Source organism: Zootoca vivipara, chromosome Z2 (assembly GCF_965207765.1).
Source record: "Zootoca vivipara chromosome Z2, rZooViv2.hap1.1, whole genome shotgun sequence".
In the NCBI taxonomy this organism is placed as follows: Eukaryota; Metazoa; Chordata; class Lepidosauria; order Squamata; family Lacertidae; genus Zootoca; species Zootoca vivipara.
This window is the reverse complement of record NC_142585.1, coordinates 39,412,539-39,433,194: the sequence shown is the minus strand read 5'-3', so window position 1 is coordinate 39,433,194 and position 20,656 is coordinate 39,412,539. Positions and strand designations below refer to the sequence as shown.

Here is a 20,656-nt window from a genome sequence, read left to right as displayed (position 1 = left end):
CAGCAAGCATGGCCAGTGGTGATGGGAGTTGTAGTGCAGCCACATCTGGAGGGCCTGCTTATAACTTAAGGACTTTGCTAGGTGTTATCAATTCCAGTATATAGGATGCCTCCAGCATCCTAAGTATAAGCTGCTTAAAACATTTCAACAAAGTGTACGATTGGATCTGTTTCAATGAGTTCAAGTTTTCAGAAACAATATATATCTCAGAAATGTAAGCAAAGCAAGATTCTTAGCCTCAAATTAAACATGGCACCAGTGTTGCAAATGCAACTAGTGTGCATGTTGTTGTTGTTGTTGTTTAATGTAAGTAGCAGCCATTGCAATGCCTGGGAAACATTGACACTTCAGGGGAATACTGTATCTTTTATCCTTCCCACAATCCTGATGAAAACCATGTCTCTGAAGCTGCTGCTTGCATTTCAAGTCCCCATTGGCACCATGTAAAGCAACTAGCAGTTTCAGAGGGCAGGTTTTTGTGGGAGATGGTGCAGGGAGAGACAGATTTGAACTCCCCTTCCCCACAGTGGCTGCTGAATACATAACAAAGGATATCTTTAACATTATATATACTTTAGACCTTAGTTATGGTACTCACATTCTCTATGCTTCAGGATAAAGAGGGGAATTTAGCTGTATCATCAGAAGAAGTGGCAATGAGACCTTTTCTGTGCCAGATCAGGAAACTGCATGATTGGTGTTGGGGTGTGCATCCGCGTGCATGCGTGTGTGCGCGCATGCACACACACACATGCAAAAAGCCTCCTCACCATTTGGTATACTGTTAAAACTGTCAGTGTATCAAGCCCATGACATAGGAAATTACTATGTGCTAGATGGTGTCCTCTGATAACCCTTTAGATGAATATTTGGCAAACAATGAATTCATTTTTGGCATAGTAGACTCAAATGTTTGGGGAAAAACACCTAGAATATGGCTCCTAACATACCCTCGTGAGGAGCATGTGACCTTACAGATGTTGTCAGTGAACAACTCCCTGACCACTGGCCATGCTGGCTAGGGGGTGATGAGAGTTGAAGACCAACAGCAACTGTGAAACCACTGGTTCCCTATCCCTGGTCTAGAATGAACACAAGAGGAATAACATTTTTTAGACATGACACTAAGAATGGCTTCCGCGTCCCTGCTGCATCACTTGTGCTCTGGAACAGTGTTCTTTTAAAAAGAAAACTCAAATATACAATCCAATGGATGTGGCTCATTCCTTCCATTTACAAATATGGGAAATTCAAACTTCTCCACGAATAAAAATAGTGAGGGAGGTCCACATAGAAGAACATCTGTTCAGTTGTGGACCAATCAAGCGACCGGATGCTGTTTACATAGGGCAAAACTGGGGGACCTGCTGCCCTCCATATGTTGTTGGATGCCAACTCCCATTAGCCCCAGCCACAATGGGCAGTGGTCAGAACGGGTAGTGGTTAGGAGTTGGGGTACAAATACCTAGGGAGCAACATATGAGTCCCCACTGATGTATGGGAATACTGCATGTCAAATTTGTGTCTGTTGTATCTGGCCTAATAGGTATGGCTTCCTACAAAATCCTGGGGTAGGTCTTCTAGATCTGTGGGCTCTCTGACAAAATACAATTTCCAGAGTTCTCTCAGGACATGGAATGACTATTAAGCTACTTGATGTATTATTAAACTAGTCAGTGGCAGAGCATCTGCTCTGCATGCATAAGGTCCCAGGTTCAATCCCCAGCATCTCCAGGGTATGCTGGGCATGTAACCCTGCCTGAAACCCCGCAGAGCTGCTACCAATCAGCGTAGACAATACTGAGCTAGATGGACCAGTCGTCTGACTCAGTATAAAGCACTTTCTGTTGAACCTGTAGATACCAACCCTCAACAGAAATGTATTCATGAGTAGTGGGGAAGCTGACATAACTTTATGCTAAAAAGCAACTTTCCTCCATTCCTCATTCTGAGTGCCAAGTGTTTGAGGACCAGGACATTTGCAGGAAAACCAAAATGCTTGTTTACAAAGCCATTGTACTGTACTACCAACCTTATTACAGTATATCTTGTGAAACATGGACCACTTATAAACACCATCTCCAACTCCTGGAAAGATCCCATCAACGGTGTCTCCAAAAATGTTTACATATCACTTGGGAAGACAGGTGAACTAATGCCAGTGTACGGTGTCGAAGCAATGATTCTTCAACATCAACTTCATTGGACTGGTCATGTTGTGCGGATGCCTGATTATTGCCTTCCAAAGCAACTACTCTATTCCAAACTCAAAAATGGAAAGTGTAATGCTGGTGGTCAACAAAACAGGTTTAAAGACTCTCTCAAAGCAAATCTTAAAAAATTGGAAAACACTGGCCTGCAAGCGCTCCAATTGGAGAACAGCCTTTACCAAAGGTGTCGTGGACTTCAAAGATGCTTGAACTCAGGACAAAAGGGGAAAATGTGCTAAGAGGAAGGTATGCTTGGCAAACCCTCATTGTGATAAACTTCCGCTTGGAAACCTATGTCCCCACTGTGGAAGGACATGTGGATCCAGAATTGGCCTCCACAATCATTTACGGACTCACTGTTAAGACCGTGTTCATGGAAGACAATCTTACTCGACTATGAGTGATCGCCAACGAAGAAAGAAGAAGCATCCAATTTGTCAAGACTTTTGAGGGAAATCATGTTTTGATTCATTTTAAATGCTCTTCCTCCTGCCTGCCCCTCCACCTGCCCCTCCACCTGCCTGCCCCTCCATTGGCACTGCTTGTCAATTTCCTCCTCTTCCTTTGTCTGAAGGTTGCCCTTGTGGAACTCACCAGGGAGTTTTGTGGCAGCAAAACTAGAATTAATTGGCTCCGCCTACCATTGGTTCTTCCTTGTTATTGGCTCTGGCTCTGCTGTTCTTGCATTCTGCCTTCACCTAAAGAATTCTGGGGGCTCTAGTTTGTCCAGGACACTGACAGTTAGGAGACCTGCTCCCCTCCCTACTCCCCTCACAGAATGGCAGTGCCCAGAGTGATTTAAGAGTCAATCTCTCTTCAGGCAAAACTGGGAATTGGAGCTTTGGGAGGGAAATAGTGGTCAGCACCTTTAATGAGCTACAGCTCTCAGAATTCATTCTGGGAAACTGTGACTGTTTAAAATTGTATCATAGTGTTTTAAATGTATGATGCGAATGCAGCCTTTGTAGGCCTTCTGTCCATTTGCATGTAGGGATAGCTAACATGAGGGCTCCTATGTTGTTAGGTTCTTGGATGAATAAGAGGTGTGTGTGACAGTCCCTGTAACTCCCCTCTCCCTTGACTCCTGCCCATGCTCATGCCATTTTCATGCCACAATACAATAAATAACTCCTAAGGTGTGGGAAGGGTTTTTTTTTGCTGCAAGATACCAACACAGCCACTCTCTGAGCATGTATGTCCATGGATAACCTGGCCCCACCATCCACCATCCATTTTAAATTCCCATTCCTGGTTCAACATTGCTCTGGTGGCATTGTGGGAAAATGTAAATGGTTGTCTTGCCACCACTAGATAATCCAACAGCAGAGGCTAGTTTATTTGGGCAAAAGGGGTGCTGTCCCATTAACCTGCGTCTGCCCTTGGGCAGTCCCCATTGGCTTGATTCCTGACTTACAGCCTGTCAGGAGGCGATTCTCTTTGCCATTGGTTCTAGATCTATCTCCTGTTGGGAGTCCGCATTTCACACCACTGCCGGGAAACACTAACTGGTCTTCATCAGTGAGCCCATTCTCATGTTCTTTCTCATTGTAGCAACAACTAATGGATAGCTTTCATCGCCATTTTCAGATTCATTTAAAAGTGCTACAATTAAAGGGGAATTGGTCAAGACCACAGTAACATTTAGGATCCTTCCTCAATTCTGTGTAGGGTTTGAATTGATTCATTTGTTTTTGGCTCTACCAAGTCCACTTTCAGTGGGCCGCATTCAACTAGGGCTGTGGTCCAGTAAGAGAAATATTAGTCGATGAATGGTAGCAGCTAAAGAATCAAATAATACATAAAATATGCAGAAAACTGCAAAAGAGGGAAAGCGTTGATTGGTTCAAGAAGGAAATACCTTTTGGTGTTTTTTCATAACTCACACATCCAGCAAAGTAGCTACCACATCTGAGAAGAAGCATCCTTTCCTCTCTGATATACATGGAAGGAATTCATCCAATAAGATATCACATTACCTGCTGGGTGGTTGTTTTTTGTTAACTTATTAAAAATATTTCAACAAATTAAAGACCTGCTACCTGCAACCAGTCCTCCAGATGTTGTTGGACTCCAACTCTCATCAGCCCCTAGCCCACATCCCCAATCTAACCAATGAATCAAATATAGTAGTGGGACTGATTTATGAGTGAACATGCATAATCCTGTATTGCAGATGCTGAAGCCTGAGTTTCAGCTATCTACTGGTCCATGTGAATCTGGAGTAACTGAGCAATTGGAGTTCATTAAGTCTGAGTAAGGGCTTGGGGGAAAGCCATAGGAACAAAATGAGGACATAGGAAGCTGCTATTGGCCCATCTAGCTCAGTACCATCCAGTCTGATTGGCCACTGATCTCCAGGATTTCACACAGGAGCTTTTCCCAGCTGTCTAGAGATGCCAGAAAACCTGAGACCTTCTGCATGCAAAGCAGATGCTCTGCCACTGAACTGCAATCCCCCCCAAGCATTGCTTTTTCTACAGTGACTCGACTGACATTTCAGGAGGGTCCCAAGGGACATGGCAGATTTCTCTCTCTCTCAAAGACCTTCCTAATTAACCCAGATTGGGACAACGGAGCACTGCATATATCTGTCAAGTAGATATAAACATAAGGAACACCCAACAGATGCCTGCCAATCACATGAGTGGGGGGGGGAGGAAAGTGGAGAATTTGAGAGTGAGTTATATTACATTTTTTAAAAAATAAAGAACACCCACCCTAATGTTTTGTGCTCATATTGGTAAATGTAGTTAAATGAAACTGTGTGTCTCATAAGAACCTTTTGCTCATTTTTGTTAAAAAAACAAAATGTTACTACTAATCTAAATGAAACCCTCCCCACTAACTCATGCATCTACTTCGTCATTTATTTAAAATACTATCATTATGACATGAGCCTTCGCTCTTTGTCTTTCTCCACAGTCTTACTTTTCACCAGCTACTCATCTCCCCGCTGCCCCTTCTCTCGCCCAGTTTCATACAGTACAAAGGCTATAAACTAATGTACCAGTCTATGGGCTTTTATGGTGCGGGGAAGGAAGGGGGGCGTGGAACGTAGGAAAGAGGAAGTATTTGCTTGGGAGCCACTGTTACAGGAAAAGGTCTCACAGTCCGGGTTGGCTGTTGGTCCACAACTAACATGTTACTCCGACCTTTTTTGCTGCATGGGTCAATACCCCCCCCCCTCAAAATGGTGGTGATACTTGTGGCTCCGGGCATCCGAAAGAGGCTCCAAAAGGTTAATAGGTTTCATGGTGTTCATCTTGCTTTCCTTTGCGATGGCGGGATCAAAATGGAGGGTTGTTGATGGGCGTTGCCATGTTCCTCCTGAACTCAATGCTAGTGCCATGATACTTATTTTTTCTGTAGGTGATCTGGCAGCAGCCTTGAAATTTCATTTTTTTAAATAAAAAAAATGAAAGTCTCTCTTAATTTAACACTCCTGTTGTCACAGAGCCTGAAGTCAGCATGAAGGAAGAGCTGAGGAAAATATGGCTGTAAGAGTCTGAGCTGAGAAATCAGGGGGCACGTGAGGGGTTGGGGAGTCATCTGTGAAGATGGGCCTTCTTTCCAGGGTTCCCCCCTTGTTTTCCCTTGAATTTCATGAGGCAAAATAAGAACTCTGCATAGAGTACAGCCTGTCAATGGGGTTTCCAACCCTGGCCTGCATGGAGTTTACTTCTGAGGAGGCCAGGAAACAGTCGCTCAAGCTAGTTAGAGAGGTATCACTGTCGATGTCGTGGAAAATCGAGTCATTCCCTGCGAGGCACAAAAAACAGCAACACAAGCACATTAATACACACTGAATTGCTCACTCAGAGAAAGAGACCTGGGGTTCCCTTATCACTTCATGCAATGGAAGCCCATCTGCACACACAGCAGAATAACGTGATATGAATTTTCTTGAACCATGCCACTTCATATTGCATTTGGAGGGAAATCTCATGCTTGATTGCTGCCCCTACATGAAAAATACCCCATATGCAGAAAATGAGTATGCCAAGGTAAGCCTGGCGTGCTAATTTCCCTCCTCTCTTCCTTTCTCCTTCTCATGCTACCGGTATTTTTCTGTGTGCATGGTTGGGGGCATCTGCAGGAATTTTTGGTGGACAGGGAGAGTAAAACACTGAAAGCAGGGAACAGGCCACTCCTCTCTCTCTCTCTCTCTCTCTCTCTCTCTCTCTCTCTCACACACACACACACACACACACACACACACACAGAGAGAGAGAGAGCGCACCTGTACATTTTGCCTCATATCTCAGGTTCTAAAAATGCTAAAAACTTTGGCTGCATTCACATGGCAGTTTAATCTAACATTCCCCTTGTATTTGAGCTTTCATGAAATGTAAGATGTACTTCTGGCGCTGTCTCATAATATGGCAAGTTTAGCACTCATTCCCTGTGTTATTTGCAAATAACATGGAAATGAGTGATAAACTTGTGCTACATTCCACTGTATTTTGAGAAATGCCTTTTATGTTGTACGAAAGCTCAAACACAGTATTTACTCGAATCTAGTGCTCACCTTTTTTGGCCAAATTATGTTGCGGAAATTAAGGTGTGCATTAGATTCGATGGCACATTTACATTCGCCAGCAAATACTTTTTTTATTTTTTTTATTTCAAGGCTCTGAAAACTGAGCTGTGCATTTGATTCGATGGCACATTAGTCTCGAGTAAATACGGTATAATGTGGAAATTGACAATTATTGAAAGATCCGAGAAACAGAATAAACTGCTATGCGAATTCAGTCTAACTCATTAAAAACAAAATGAAGGCCAGGTGGAGATTATGGTTCATCCACCATAAAGGGGAGGCAGCTGCCCCTCTTGTGGAAACCAGTGTAACCAATGTTATTTTTCGTGTGATGTGTCAATTAGGGCCCATTAGGGGAGAAGGCTAACCTAGAACCCTGCTCCCTCTCAGGCTAATTTTCTACAGCATTCCAACCAGGCAGTCTGGAGAGGTGCAGTCCTGGCAAAGGATTTAGGGGAGGTGCAGGGGCACGTGGTGGGAGGGGGGGGAAGGGATATTTCACTAGTGTCAGTACTTGCATTGGCTTCTGCTAGTGTGCTGTATTAATTAAACCCAGCCCGGTGAGTCTAAGTTAGTCCCATCCATTATTTTCAATGGGTTGACTCTGAGTGGGACTAACATTTGGCTGCAACTCCAAAGCTTTATTTCTTTGGGCTCCTAATCACTGCAGAGTTTAGTGACTGCATTGTGAGGGTGGAGAGAGGTGAGGATTTGCCAAGGACTTGTTTGCATTCCAATCTGCAGCATTTAGGTAAAGGTAAAGGGACCCCTGACCATTAGGTCCAGTCGTGACCGACTCTGGGGTTGCATGCTCATCTCGCATTATTGGCCGAGGGAGCCGGCGTATAGCTTCCAGGTCATGTGGCCAGCATGACAAAGCTGCTTCTGGCAAACCAGAGCAGCACATGGAAACGCCGTTTACCTTCCCGCTGTAGCGGTGCCTATTTATCTACTTGCATTTTGACGTGCTTGCAAACTGCTTGGTTTGCAGGAGCTGGGACCAAGCAATGGGAGCTCACCCCATCACAGGGATTCGAGCCGCCGACCTTCTGGTCAGCAAGCCCTAGGCTCAGTGTTTAACCACAGCGCCACCTGGGTCCCTTGCAGCATTTAGGAAGAGCTTTTTAAAAAAATAATTAAGAAGAGAAAGTTCCTTTTCTAACTGATACGAGTAAACAATCTGTGGGAAGCTGTTTGGTCACAGAGAAGAGATTCTGCATTCCATCCCAGGAAACTGTGGCTCCCAGGAATGGCGGTATCAAATGGTGTCAATGGCAAATATGGAACTGGGAAAAGAGCAAAGCTTTTGCTCACTTGCTCCATTAACGGAAGTCCACCCTGTGACCTCCTCTACCAGTTTAACCCACAGCTCCTCCACAGTGGCAGGAGATAGCTTTCTGGACCAGATGAGCCTTTGGTCTGATCCATCAAGGCAAGAGTCGTTATTTTACCAGGTGCCCTGGTGGACTCAGTGTGTAATATAGAACAGTAGGTGCCTGCTCAGTCCCACACACTGACTAGGTGGCCTCGGATCTGTCGCGATCTTCCAACCACAAATCCTTCATCTCCTGATTGGGAATCTTAAATGTTACACCCCACACACTGTTGTTGTATGAGGATTGAGGAGATAAAGTCTGCACATCAATTTGCATTGCTAAGGAATTGTATAAGCAAGGTGATAACTCAGCCTTCTGCCAAAACCACATCTGACTTTGCATTCCTCATGATGTGGTAGTGGAGAGACAGGTTATTGAGGGTGCTGGATTCTTTTCTGCCTCCTCAGAATATGAAGCAAGCATCTAGACTACATACATTGGTTGGCTTCATACCAGTTTAGCTGTCATGGCTCCATTGTCTCCTTCCTATGAACAAAGGCAGATTCAAGGGAGTGTGACCGGTTCGGTTGTGCTGGGTGAGGAGCTTTGGGGATGCCACCAGAGAAACCTCAACTATTATTTAGAAGAAAGCATGAGAAGTGGGGAGGGCTGAATTCTGACATCACACAAGGTACCACTGAATTTGAGACCCCAAAGTCTGCCACTGCCATGAATCCTGGGAAACAGAGTTTGGTGAAGGTGAAAAGAATTCTCTGGAGAATATCCCATAGTCCCCTCCCTCACAGAGCTGAAGATCCCAAGACCTCTATCAGAGAGTTGCAGTTTAAGCAAATATTATAGACATGCCCCAAATCCCCAATGAGACCTACTAGGAATGCTGGATTGACAATATATCACATAAGTAGGGCATTGTGATGTCAAAGGTAAAACAGCTAATAATGTTCAAGTCTGGACCATCTCCAGAAGCAAATGGTCTGCTTTTGAAGCATTTTGCAAGCTGCTGGGCTAGTTTTAAGAACCAGTTAATACAGGCACAAGGGCTGTGGTGACAGCTGTGACAGCAGGAAGTTTCCTCCTGCCTCCCTTGTTTTTTTTCCCCTTCCAGAGGAAATTACATTTCCCAAGATCCCTGACATTTAGATCACTATCATAGTGGCAACCTAAAAACCTGAGCTAGAGAGTTAAGGAGGGCCCTGGTATCTTTGTGTGGCTTCTGCCGGCCAGCTAAGAAGATTTAGGGGGATTTTGGGTGAGAAGGGTGAGGGCTGGTGGGAAGTTAAGGGAAGAATTCAGAGCCTGCTACATTTCCAGTGGCATTACTGGAAGTATGATGGAGCTTGAAAGGGCTCATAATTCTTCATTCAGAAATGCCATTGCTTTGAAATACCATATAAAGGAGCAGAAGTCTTTCTGGTAGAGTCCAGCACAAGCAGAACAGAAAGGATAGGCTTCCAGAGACTCAATGGAGACTCATCTTCCCTCTTTGCTTGTTTTGGACCCTGGTGGAAGGAACTCTATTTCCTCCAGAAGAAGACCAAAACGATGCCTTGGATACAAATGGCATCTAATCTTAACATCTGACTCAAGTTGCTCCCAGGGCTTTCCACCCTGTAAAATGACAGGGAGACCTCTCAAGAGTGTGGGCTTGGGAATCCTAGACCGAAGCTTCCATGTTCTACCTTGGACATGCCAACAGCAGCTGGTTCCCAGTGAGTCTTACCATAGGGGTTCATGTGGTCACCTGGCATTTGTGGTGGTGTGAGACCTTGCTGGAAGGGGTCAGTGGCATAGCTGCTCTGATCCATCGCTACAATCTGCTGCTGTGGCGGTGCTAGCGGTGTATAAGATGTCATCATCCCCTCCATTCGGTTGGACATAACTTCTGCAAAGAAAGACAATTGACTTCATCTAAAGCTCCTCCTGTGAGATGGCTGAAATTACAGTGCTCTCGGCCTTTGAAGTTGCCCCTGTTTTCTTTCCATTTGGGGCTGAGTTTAAAAAGAGGGGAGGGGGCAAGCTCCACAAACATTTTCATCACCATGAAGCACCACCCTCCCCAATTCAGTGATTGGAAGGGACTGACTGCAGGGAAAGGGGATAACAGTGTTCACATTTTCAGGAAATGCACTGCCATCTAGTTCAGCATCCTGTTCTCACAGGGCCCAAAGACAAGACCACTTTCTCCTCCTGTGGCTTCATGAAACTGGCATTCAGAAGCTTTAATGCCTCTGATCATGGAGGCACAGCATTAGCCTTGTCCTCCGTGAATGTATCTAACCTTCTTTTAAAGCCATCTAAGGTAGTGGCTATTACTGCCTCCTGTGGGAGTGAGTTCCATAGTTTAACTATGCACTGCTGGATCTTTCAACACTCAGCTTCATTAGATACCCATGAATAGTTCCAGCATTGTGAGGGGGGGGGATCTTCTCTCTCTCTTCCATGCCATGCATAATTTACAAACCTCTGTCATTTCATCTCTTACTTGCCTTTTCTCTTAACTAAAAAGTCCAAATGTTGCAACCTTTCCTTCTCCACCCCCTTGATCATTTTGGTTGCCCTTTTCTGAACTTTTCCAACTCTACAGTACACTATCCTATTTGAGCTGGGGCGACTAAAAAAATAATCACACCCCTATTCCAATTGTGATCACACCATCGATTTGCAATACAATTCTCAGCATCCTCTCCAAACTGCAGCTACTAAGATTCTTTGGGGGAAGCTATCCCTATTAAAATGGTATCAAACCAATGTGCAGCATAGGTGATCCCTAAGTCTTTTGTGGCTGCATTACACACACACACACACACACACACAAAATTTATTTTTGAACAGTCTAACATCTGGATTTGATTTGACACCTGCTGTAGAGAACAGTCCTGACTCACAGCCCCTTCTCCTCATCCTCCCCAACCACAAGCCCAGAGTTCCTTCATTTCCATCAGATATTGTTTGAAAGGAGCTATTTGTTTCTGCCAGGGTGGAATGAGAAGCAGCTAATTGTTTCCTTGAAATTCACTCCCACGATCCCAGGCTGTCTACTCCGACATGATGCAATGCCAGACAGGTGATGAAGACTGTTGCATCGCTCATCCATATGCAGTGGTTTGGGGTTGCACATCCTATCCTAAGTAAATGGTGTTGCAAGTGGTTTGGGGTGGAGACTCCTGTTTTGTCCAGTCCTTGCCACAGTAGTGTGCCAGCCCGAACTGGCGCCACTGGGTGCCAGAGCGGCAAGAACAGATAAGAACATCATGCTAATGGGATGGCGAAGGAGCAGCAATGTGGGGGTGTAATTGCCAAGAGGTCTAGCCGGTTGGGGCCCTTCTTCCCCTCATTTCAAAGTCCAGGTTGGAAACTAAACATCATTGCTTTGAGTTGTTGTTAGGTTTTCTTCTGGTGTTGGTTGTATAAATTTATGGCTGTGCTCTGCCGCCATAGTCAGAGGCTGTATGCTTCTCAATATCAACTGCTGGAAGGCACAGGAGAGGAGAACGCTCCTGTGATTTGGTCCTGTTTGCTGATTTCCCGCAGGGATCTAGTTGGCCACTAGGAGAAGAGGAATCATAGAATTGTAGAGTTGGAAGAGACCACAAGGGCCAACCCCCTGCCAAGCAGGAAACACCATCAAAGCATTCTTGACATATGCCTGTCAAGCCTCTGCTTAAAGACCTCCAAAGAAGGATACTCCACCACACTCCTTGGTAGCAAATTCCACTGCCGAACAGCTCTTACTGTCAGGAAGTTCTTCCTAATGTTTAGGTGCAATCTTCTTTCTTGAAGTTTGAATCCATTGCTCCGTGTCCGCTTCTCTGGAGCAGCAGAAAACAACCTTTCTCCCTCCTCTATATGACATCCTTTCATATATTTGAACATGGCTATCATATCACCCCTTAACCCAGTGTTTCTCAACCAGTGTGCCTCCAGATGTTTTGGGACTACAACTCCCATCATCCCTAGCTAGCAAGACCAGTGGTCAGGAATGATGGGAGTTGTAGTCCCAAAACATCTGGAGGCACACTGGTTGAGAAACACTGCCTTAACCTTCTCTTCTCCAGGCTAAACATACCCAGCTCCCTAAGCCGTTCCTTATAAGGCATCGTTTCCAGGCCTTTGACCATTTTCGTTGCCCTCTTCTGGACATGTTCCAGCTTGTCAGTATCCTTCTTGAACCGTGGTGCCCAGAACTGGACACAGTACTCCAGGTGAGGTCTGACCAGAGCAGAATACAGTGGTACTATTACTTCCCTTGATCTGGATGCTATATTCCTATTGATGCAGCCCAGAATTGCATTGGCTTTTTTAGCTGCTGCATCACGCTGCTGACTCATGTCAAGTTTGTGGTCTACCAAGACTCCTAGATCCTTTTCACATGTACTGCTCTCAAGCCAGGTGTCTCCCATCCTGGCTTGAAACAGGACTAGATGAACTATTGGCTTGATACAGCAGGGTTCTTATTATGTTCTCAACTAGCTTTTAACAAGAGCCATATTTTGAACAATAGAAGAGCCTGACCTGCTGTTTCAGGCCAGAGGCCCAATCTAGTCTGGTGCCCTGTTCTCCCAGTGGCCAACCAGATGGCTGTGGCCAACCACATGCCGATGGCAAGCTCAAGAGTTCTCTCCCCAAATAATTCCCAGCAACTGATATTCCTATTGCCTCTGACAGTGGAGGCAGAAGATAGTTGTGGTGGCTAGAAGGTTTATCTTCCATGAGGATAAATAAATACCTATAAACACGCGGTTCAAGTATGATTCAAATCTTGTCTCTGCTAGAAACTTACTATTTTATTTTACTTAGAAGCATGCTTAATAGTTCAAAAATCTCTGAGTGGTGTCAATCAGTAGGCAGCATCAGACACGTATCAGCCACCCCCTGCCTCCAGTATTCAATATGGGGCTAAGGTGCAGAGGACTACGTTACATGGGTGGTATAAGGATTAAAATATTGTATATACGGGATGCTTTGAACATGCACATATGCGAAGCATGATTAGTAATCCAAGGGAAGGGTGAGAAAGGTGCTTCTTTCACCTGCCAATTTTTCCTTGGAAATATCCTCCAGGCTGTTTTTAACCTGGGTCCCCCTGCCAAGCTGGGCTCCAAGCCTAATGATCAGCCTGACTTTGGGAAACTATGGGTGGAGGAAACATTCACAGGGGAGAATCAACTCAGCAAGGCAGGGTAGGGGTGGGGAGTGGGGCATAGGCAAAATCCTCTTATGCTCACCAGTTTTTTTGTTTTTGTTTTTAAGAAAAAAGGTGCCAGTACTCACCATGAAGTTGTTACAGTAAGTGCCACACTTTTAACATGTGGTGGGGGGTGCCGGTACTGCGTACCCTTGAGTACCCCCAGAAAAACACAGTGCTGATGCTCACTGAGTCTTTTCTGTAAATGTATTCCCCTCTTTCCCTATGTTTAGAGGGTTTAAAAACAAGACACAACATGGCAGAGCATTCAGCTTAGGCAATCCTCCCTCTGCATTCCAGAATGGTATAGTCCTCTAGGAATAGGACAATTCTACCTATGTCTCTTTCTTTCTTTCTTTCTTTCTTTCTTTCTTTCTTTCTTTCTTTCTTTCTTTCTTTCTTTCTTTCTTTCTTTCTTTGTGTTTGGCTGCAACTTGCAGGGTATATACCCAATACTCAAGCTCCTGCAGTTAAAAGCCTTTCACTCTTTTTGTTTGTATGTAAGCATATCCTGGGTTCACACCTTGAATATTCTGCATTGGGCTGGCCACCCAAATCAGAAATGATGCAATGGAACTGGAAAAAAGGCCATAACCCCCAAATGCCATCATCAACCCCAAGGGTCCCATCCACGTCACCACTGTGGTTTCACCTTGACCTAGTCGCTGTGAATTCTGCTGCTCCTGCTGCTGTTGATGCCTTCGGGCCAATTTCTTCATCTGAGGAAGAAAGGAAAATCAGGACTAAACAGGGGCACATCAATCAAATTCTCACACTGGCTGGACTGGATGCCTGTGGGGAGCCTGCAAGAAGGACCTGAGTGCAACAACACTCTCCCCTCCAGCTGTTTCCAGCAATGGGCATACAGAGGCACACTACTCTGGCAGTGAAGGTAGAACATAAGAAGCCCTGCTAGATCAGGCCAATGGCCTTTTAGTCCATCATCCTGTTCTCATAGTGGCTGACCAGGTGCCTGCGTGGGAAGCCTGAAAGAAGGACATGAGCACAACTGCACTCTGCTCACTTGCAATTCCCAGCTACTGGTATTCAGAGACATGATGCCTCTGACCGTAGAGGTAGAACGTAGCCACCATTTCTAGTAGTGCAAGAGTGTCCCTCTAGCAGGCAGTAATGCAGTGACATTGGGGAAGCATTGCAAAACAACCAATAAAGTGGAACTAATGAATTGCGGTGTCAATTGCATTTTGCAGAATTCCCCCTTTTTTTAAAAAAAAAAAAACCCAGCACACCAGTCTGGGGCGGTCCTAGGAGAGGCAATAGATGTGATTCACTGTTCCTCTTCCTATGTATCCAGTGTTACTCCTACTCACAGTAGACCAATTAAAATAAATAAATAAATAAATATGGCCAATGTAGTGTCTTAACTTGAATTCACATATTTCCCTGCCTCCCCACTCTCACTATCAACCCCTGAACTATTTCTGCTTCTGGAGCTTTCGCTTCTCACTTTAAGTTAAGCAGGGACTGCTTAGGATCTGACACAGGAAGTACAACTAAGAAGGATGCACAAGTCCTTTGTACTTCCTGTCCTCCACTTCTCTCCCTCCCCACCCCACAATCCTGTAATGTCTATTATGCTTGATTGCCATATTCCATACCCCTCAACCGTCCCGATTTTCTCGGGACATCCTGAAATTACAGAAGCTATCTCGGCTTCTGGATTGTCCCGTTTTTTGGTGCTGTGGCTCCTGTGAGAGCGCAGCACCAAAAGAGGCAGTGAAGGGCCTTGTTATGATGACAAGAAGGAAGAGTGAAAAGAGCATGTGTGCGAACTTGTATTTCTCAGGGTGTGGGGGGGAGAGGGAGAGGGGAGGGGGAGAGAAATCCGGGCGATGGTCACGTGGTTGCACAGTGGAGTCGTGCATCTCTGGGCGGAAGAAGGAGGTGGCAGCAACAGCAGCAGGAGCAGCAGCAGCAGCAACAACAACAACAGCAGAATTAGTAGTCGAGCCAGCTTGCTGAGGTCACATATGGCAGTGTTACCCACTACCGTGAGTGCTTCCTTCATCACACGCCGCTGTGTCGGCCCCTCCCTCCCCCCCCCTGCACGGGAGGGGATGGTGGTGAGTTAGAAAGCGGCTGAGGTATTGAGAAGGGAGAGGAGCACGGCGGAAAGAATCCCAGCGTCGCTCCAGAAAGGCGGCCAGTTTGAGTCCCTCCTGCCCTGCGCCTCCTGTTGTTTTCTTTCAGGGGGGGATGTCTTCTGCCGCGCCCCCCCATTCTCTCTCTCGTAAGTTTGCTGTAGGAAAGGAAGAAGCATCCCCCCTCCTTCCCCACATGTACCTTCACTCTTGGACCCCCTAGCTCTAACCTGCACAGGGGAATGTTTTCTTGCCTCCCTCCCCGCCCAACATGCTGCAGCCTGGCTTAATAACAACACCATGCATAGCGCTTAAGTTCTCTGTTGCACTGGGGGGAGGCTCTTTCTTTTCTCATCCCTTCAGGTTGTGACTAAGCATAATTTGCCCCACATAACATAACCCCCCCCCCCATTTTATTTGGCAGAATGCTGGAGGGTTTGTGTAGTCTGTGTACTCCCCTCCTTCTGATGAAAAGCCAAATCTCTTCACCACAGTTAGGGTTGTCAACAAACCATGGCCCAAAATGAAATTTAGAAGCAAATGTGTGACAGATCTTCAGAGGGATCCCAAAGTGGGAAACCTAAAGTGGTTGGCAAAATGTTCCATCTTGAATAAAAAAATAAATTAAAGAGAGCATTTCTGAGCTCCACTTCCCAGAATATCAGTTCCTGGGTTGTAGCCAATATTAATCCTAGTCAGAGCAGGCCCACTTAAGTTAATAGATATGACCAGGGTAGGTCCATAAATTTTAAGTGGGTCTACACTGAGTTGGACTTGGTTGGTTAGAACCCGTTCTGTCTTATTGGTAGGCAGGACCTTACCTTTGCTCTTTGATTCTGAAACCACACCTGGACAACTCTGACACTGAGGCCTGTTTCAGCTGCTAGTGTCTCCCTAACCTGCAACAAAGGTAAAAAGATGGAATAAGTTGTGGAGCTGAAATGGAAAGTTGCTGCAATCAAACAAAATGCCCAAGTTCTCTCAACTCTGAGCCCTGCATTTCCAAGAAACTGCAGGGACATCCAGAAGAATAAATAACAGGTTCAATGCTAAGATTGTAGAGATGGTGAAGTTAATGAGACAGAAGAGGAGATGAGAGTTCAGTGAGTCAAATAATAATGCAAATAATGCAAACAATTTTATTTTTCTCTGTGTGTGTCTACAGTCTTGGGACCTGCAAAGATTTGAATGAATGCTTTGGCAGTGCCAACTTTGCCATGTCAATGCCTATATTGTATTGTGCTTTTTGGTAGAGAGGTCCCTGGCACGGACTGGCTGAGTGAGTGTGATGTAATGGAATGTTCACAAACATTCTTCCTGGAAACTGATTTCTTAAAAAATGACCTGTCAAAAAGTTTGGCTTCTGCAGAAGAGAGGGGAAGTTGTCTTTTTGGAAGCCATCCAAAGTCACAAAGGACCTAGGGGCAGGAATAGAAGTCCACAAGTTGTACACACCACAAATTTAAATAATACAGTTTCTCTCAAATAATCCTGGGAACTGTGGTTTGATATGGGTGCTGGGAATTGTAGCTCTGTGAACGGTAAACTACAGGGGTTTTTTTTGTAGCGTAGAGCCATATGCTTTGTATGTGCTTTCAATGCATGGTATGTACGCAGTCACAATCACTGCCAATGGGCAGCATCCTGCCCTGTATCAGAGTGCAACAAGCTCAAATAGGGAACACCTGCACCTGCTGCCTTACACAGCATCTTCTGCCTCATTCTACCTAATGGTTGGGCTGACCCTAAACTCACGATTCTTTTAGCTGAAGATGCCAGTTGATGTGTATGCTTTTGCCACAACCATGATACAGAATCAGATTGTGAATGGTGGTGTTTGAACAATGACAGCCTACCTTCCTACAAGGCTTGGAAGATACTTCAAATGAAGCTTTGAAAGCTCTCCTCTGCTGTGTTGTGAGTATCGTCCGCGGCCGCTTTGGTCTCCTTGGGTCCTTCCCGTCGTCTCCACCCTTCCCTGGGTTTGCTTGTCCTTTGGTCGGTTTCACATCCCCATCCTCATCATCACTTTTAACTATTGGTCAATTGCAAATGGAACAAATTAAAATACATGGCCACTCAGCCCACACAGGACCACCAAAGGCCCATCCAGTCATCACCAGGTTTCCCCTAGTGACCAGCCAGATGCTCCAAGGCATTGGTGAGGAACCTCAGGACCAAGGATCAAATGCAGCCCTCTACCTGGCCCTCAGAACTCTCCTTACACCATGCCCCTCACTTGCCCTCCATCACATCCTCAGTATTTTTGCCTGGCTTGAATGTTGTCTATGAACTCTGATAATTCCTCCTGCTTGTACAGAAAGAGGATTGTGAAGAAACTAGCATGATATATAAAGATAGGTAGCATCTACATTTGTTGCTCCGCCCACCTTTGTCTCTGTCTCCTCCCACCACTGGAATGTGGTCCTCGGGCTGAAAAAAACACCTCCAGCAGCCCTACCCCAAGGAAAGACTAGGAATAGGGCTTGCAGGCAATAGGAACATTAGCTGGTTGGTTCTTACCCTATTCTGAAGGAGAGTTGTACGTATGTCTCATAAGTCTCCCTTTCAGATTTAACTATTAATAATCTAGTAATAACTTTTGGCACCAGGTGCCATATTCCAGCTTTCTGAATGGCAGGAAAGTACTTCAGCTATTGTGTGACACACTTCATTTACCCATTGAGGAACACTTATAATCTGTGGCACCATTAACCTAGAACTTTGGGGCAGTTGTCTGGAACCCTTTTCGGCAGCATAAACAGGAGGACTCCCCAATTTAAGCATTTCTAACTCATCAATTTTTGAAGTAATATACATTGCCACAGGGGATGTCATACCAATGGTGGGTGTGGCCAGAGGGGGGAAGTGGGGAGTGAGACAGGTGTGCCTCTGACTTTTGTACAGCAGACTACAGTCAAGCACTGCAAAATGCTGTTGTTTTCAAAGGTACATCAATCTAGCTGGTCGGTTAAGATACATTATCACAGTTCAAAGGACATATTCCAGCCAAATCAAAGCACTCAAGTATGGGGTGGAGAAAATCTAGTGAGGTGGCTGGGTCTTGGCCCGGGGGAGACTCCCAGAGACATTTGTCCCTCTGGCTTGAGGTTCCCAAACTCTACATTATTTATTTATTGCATTTATATACCACTTTTTCCTCCAAGGAGCTCAAGGCATAGGTGCCAACTCCCAGATTTAAAAATCCAGGATCGGCACCAGAAGTCGCGCTGCGACCATTTTGGAACCGGGCAGAGCAGCACTGGAAGTCGCTTCTACGCATGCTCTGCCCATTTCCAAAATGGCTGCAGCGCCAGAAATCGCTTCTGCGCATGTCCAGAGACTCCAGACATGCGCAGAAGGAGCCTCCCTGGGCCAGTAAAAATCCAGGGGATTTACGGGATTTTTTTAAAATCCGGGCTGCCAGCGGGAAACGGCTGGGGAAACGGGGGTTTCCCGGGGAATATGGGAGACTTGGCAGCTATGGCTCAAGGTGGTGGGCATTGCTTCTCCTCCTGCCTCACAACAATACAGTGAGGTAAATCAGGCCGAGGTACAGGTATTGGCCCCAAATCATCAAGTGAGCTTCCTGGTAGCATGGGGATTCAAATCCAGGTCTAGCACTCTATCAGTTACACTACACTGGCTCTCATTATCGTCCAAAGGGAAAGAAAGGCAGGAGCTTTGCTTCAGAGATTGAAATTACCTAGCCACGTGACTGAACACCATTTGAGAGGACTCACCTGAATCTGAGTCATCAGGGCTGACAGAGCTGAGCAAATCTTTCTCCTTTTCATAGTCACTCTTGCAGAGCAGCTGCCCCTCCTTCAGCACAAACTCATCTCCCTTCCTCAGCTGCCGCTCACAGACACAGCAGCAGAAGCAGCTCAAGTGGTAGACGCACTCCAGAGCCCTCATCACAAACTCTGTTGGGGCAATCTTCTCCATGCACCCACTGCATTTTGCAGCGAACAACCTATTGGAGGAAGAAAGGAGAATACTCAGGTCACGAGGCCGAGGCTCCTAGCAGGATCCCAAGTTGGAATTCCAGAACATAAGAAGAGCCAAGCATCTTGTTCTCCCAGCGGCCAATCGGACAGCTGTGAAATCCAGAAACAGGACCCAAGCACAAGAACCCTCTCCCCTCCTGTAGGTTCCAGCAATTGGTATTCAGAAACGTTTCTGCCTCTGGCCATTGAAGAAGAGCACAGGCATTGTGGCTAGTAGCCACTGACAGCCTTACCCTCCAAGAGAGGAGAAAACCTGGAATGAAAATCTCCTGGCATGAATTTCCTTGTAGAAGATTATATGACACCCCGGATATGTATTCTGCAGTGCTCACATACATTTTATACATTGCAATTATTTTTGTTGAGAACAGAACCCCCCCAAAGCTGCAATCTAAGTCATGTGTAGGGTTTGAAATACATTTTTTTTTTAAAAAAAAAAGTATTACATTTCTGTCTTGCTCTTCCTCCAAAGAGGTCATCAAAACATATGGAGGGTACTCAGTAAAATCAAGGGAAAACCAGGAGTAGAATGGCTTGGAACCTCAATTCCAAGAGACAGGCCCAAGACACTTTGTTGGATACACAGCACTGGATTACTCAAGAGGCTTTGGGCAGCATCAAAGCAAGGGCACAAAAAATAAGATTTTTTTTTAAAAAAGAATTTGATTTTTGATTATTATTTTTTAAAATCATCTACTAACATAGATTGGAATAATTCAAGGAAATCAGATTCTGTTATGTGCTGCAAATCTATGCTTTATTAACAATATGTTCTTCTGAGTTATATGAACTTTGGGTTTTTCCCCCTTATCTACATATTATGCATATAAACATAAAAACATTGTGCATTGCATAATTTGTTTTTCTGTTTTTATTTCTGATCACTGAGATAAGAGGCAGGATGAAATGTAACCAATAAAATATTATTTCATGGCTTTGTGTTGCTTTTATTCTGAATCACACAATCTTTTCAGTGCATAGGACCTCTAAAGGTCTTAATCTGGCCCTGTGCATACAGTTTGTGTTTAGTTTTCTGCCATTGTATAGGAGCTCCTTGGTGAAGCCCCTCATAAAACTCTCTTGACGCAGCCATAGAATCAGTAGTGTCTGGTGCCCACTGAGGCTACTGGAGTGGAATGAAATGATAGGTAAAATGATAGGCAGGGTCTGAGCCAATGAGAGGCAGAGCCAACTAATTATACCACTGAGTTCTACAAGGACAACCATGAGACTAAGCACGAGGAAGAAGGTGACAGGTAGTGCCGCCACCCC

General features: G+C 45.3%; 1 protein-coding gene across 3 annotated transcripts in view; it reads right to left on the bottom strand.

The window, feature by feature from the left end:
- Positions 1-5,214: 5,214 nt before the first annotated feature.
- Positions 5,215-20,656, bottom strand: part of LMX1B (LIM homeobox transcription factor 1 beta) — a 151,125-nt gene continuing 135,683 nt past the window's right edge. Inside the window, exons 3-8 of one of the 3 annotated variants that reach the window (XM_035113357.3) lie at positions 19,118-19,350; positions 17,231-17,409; positions 16,196-16,273; positions 13,925-13,991; positions 9,829-9,969; positions 5,215-5,969 (exon numbers count right to left, since the gene is read on the bottom strand). In XM_035113357.3, the coding sequence (XP_034969248.1) occupies positions 5,812-5,969; positions 9,829-9,969; positions 13,925-13,991; positions 16,196-16,273; positions 17,231-17,409; positions 19,118-19,350 (856 nt within the window). In that variant the 3' untranslated portion in view covers positions 5,215-5,811. Of the gene's footprint in view, positions 5,970-9,807; positions 9,970-13,849; positions 13,992-16,195; positions 16,274-17,230; positions 17,410-19,117; positions 19,351-20,656 lie in introns of all 3 variants that reach the window. The other 2 variants (XM_035113355.3, XM_035113358.3) reach the window with 2 other exon arrangements.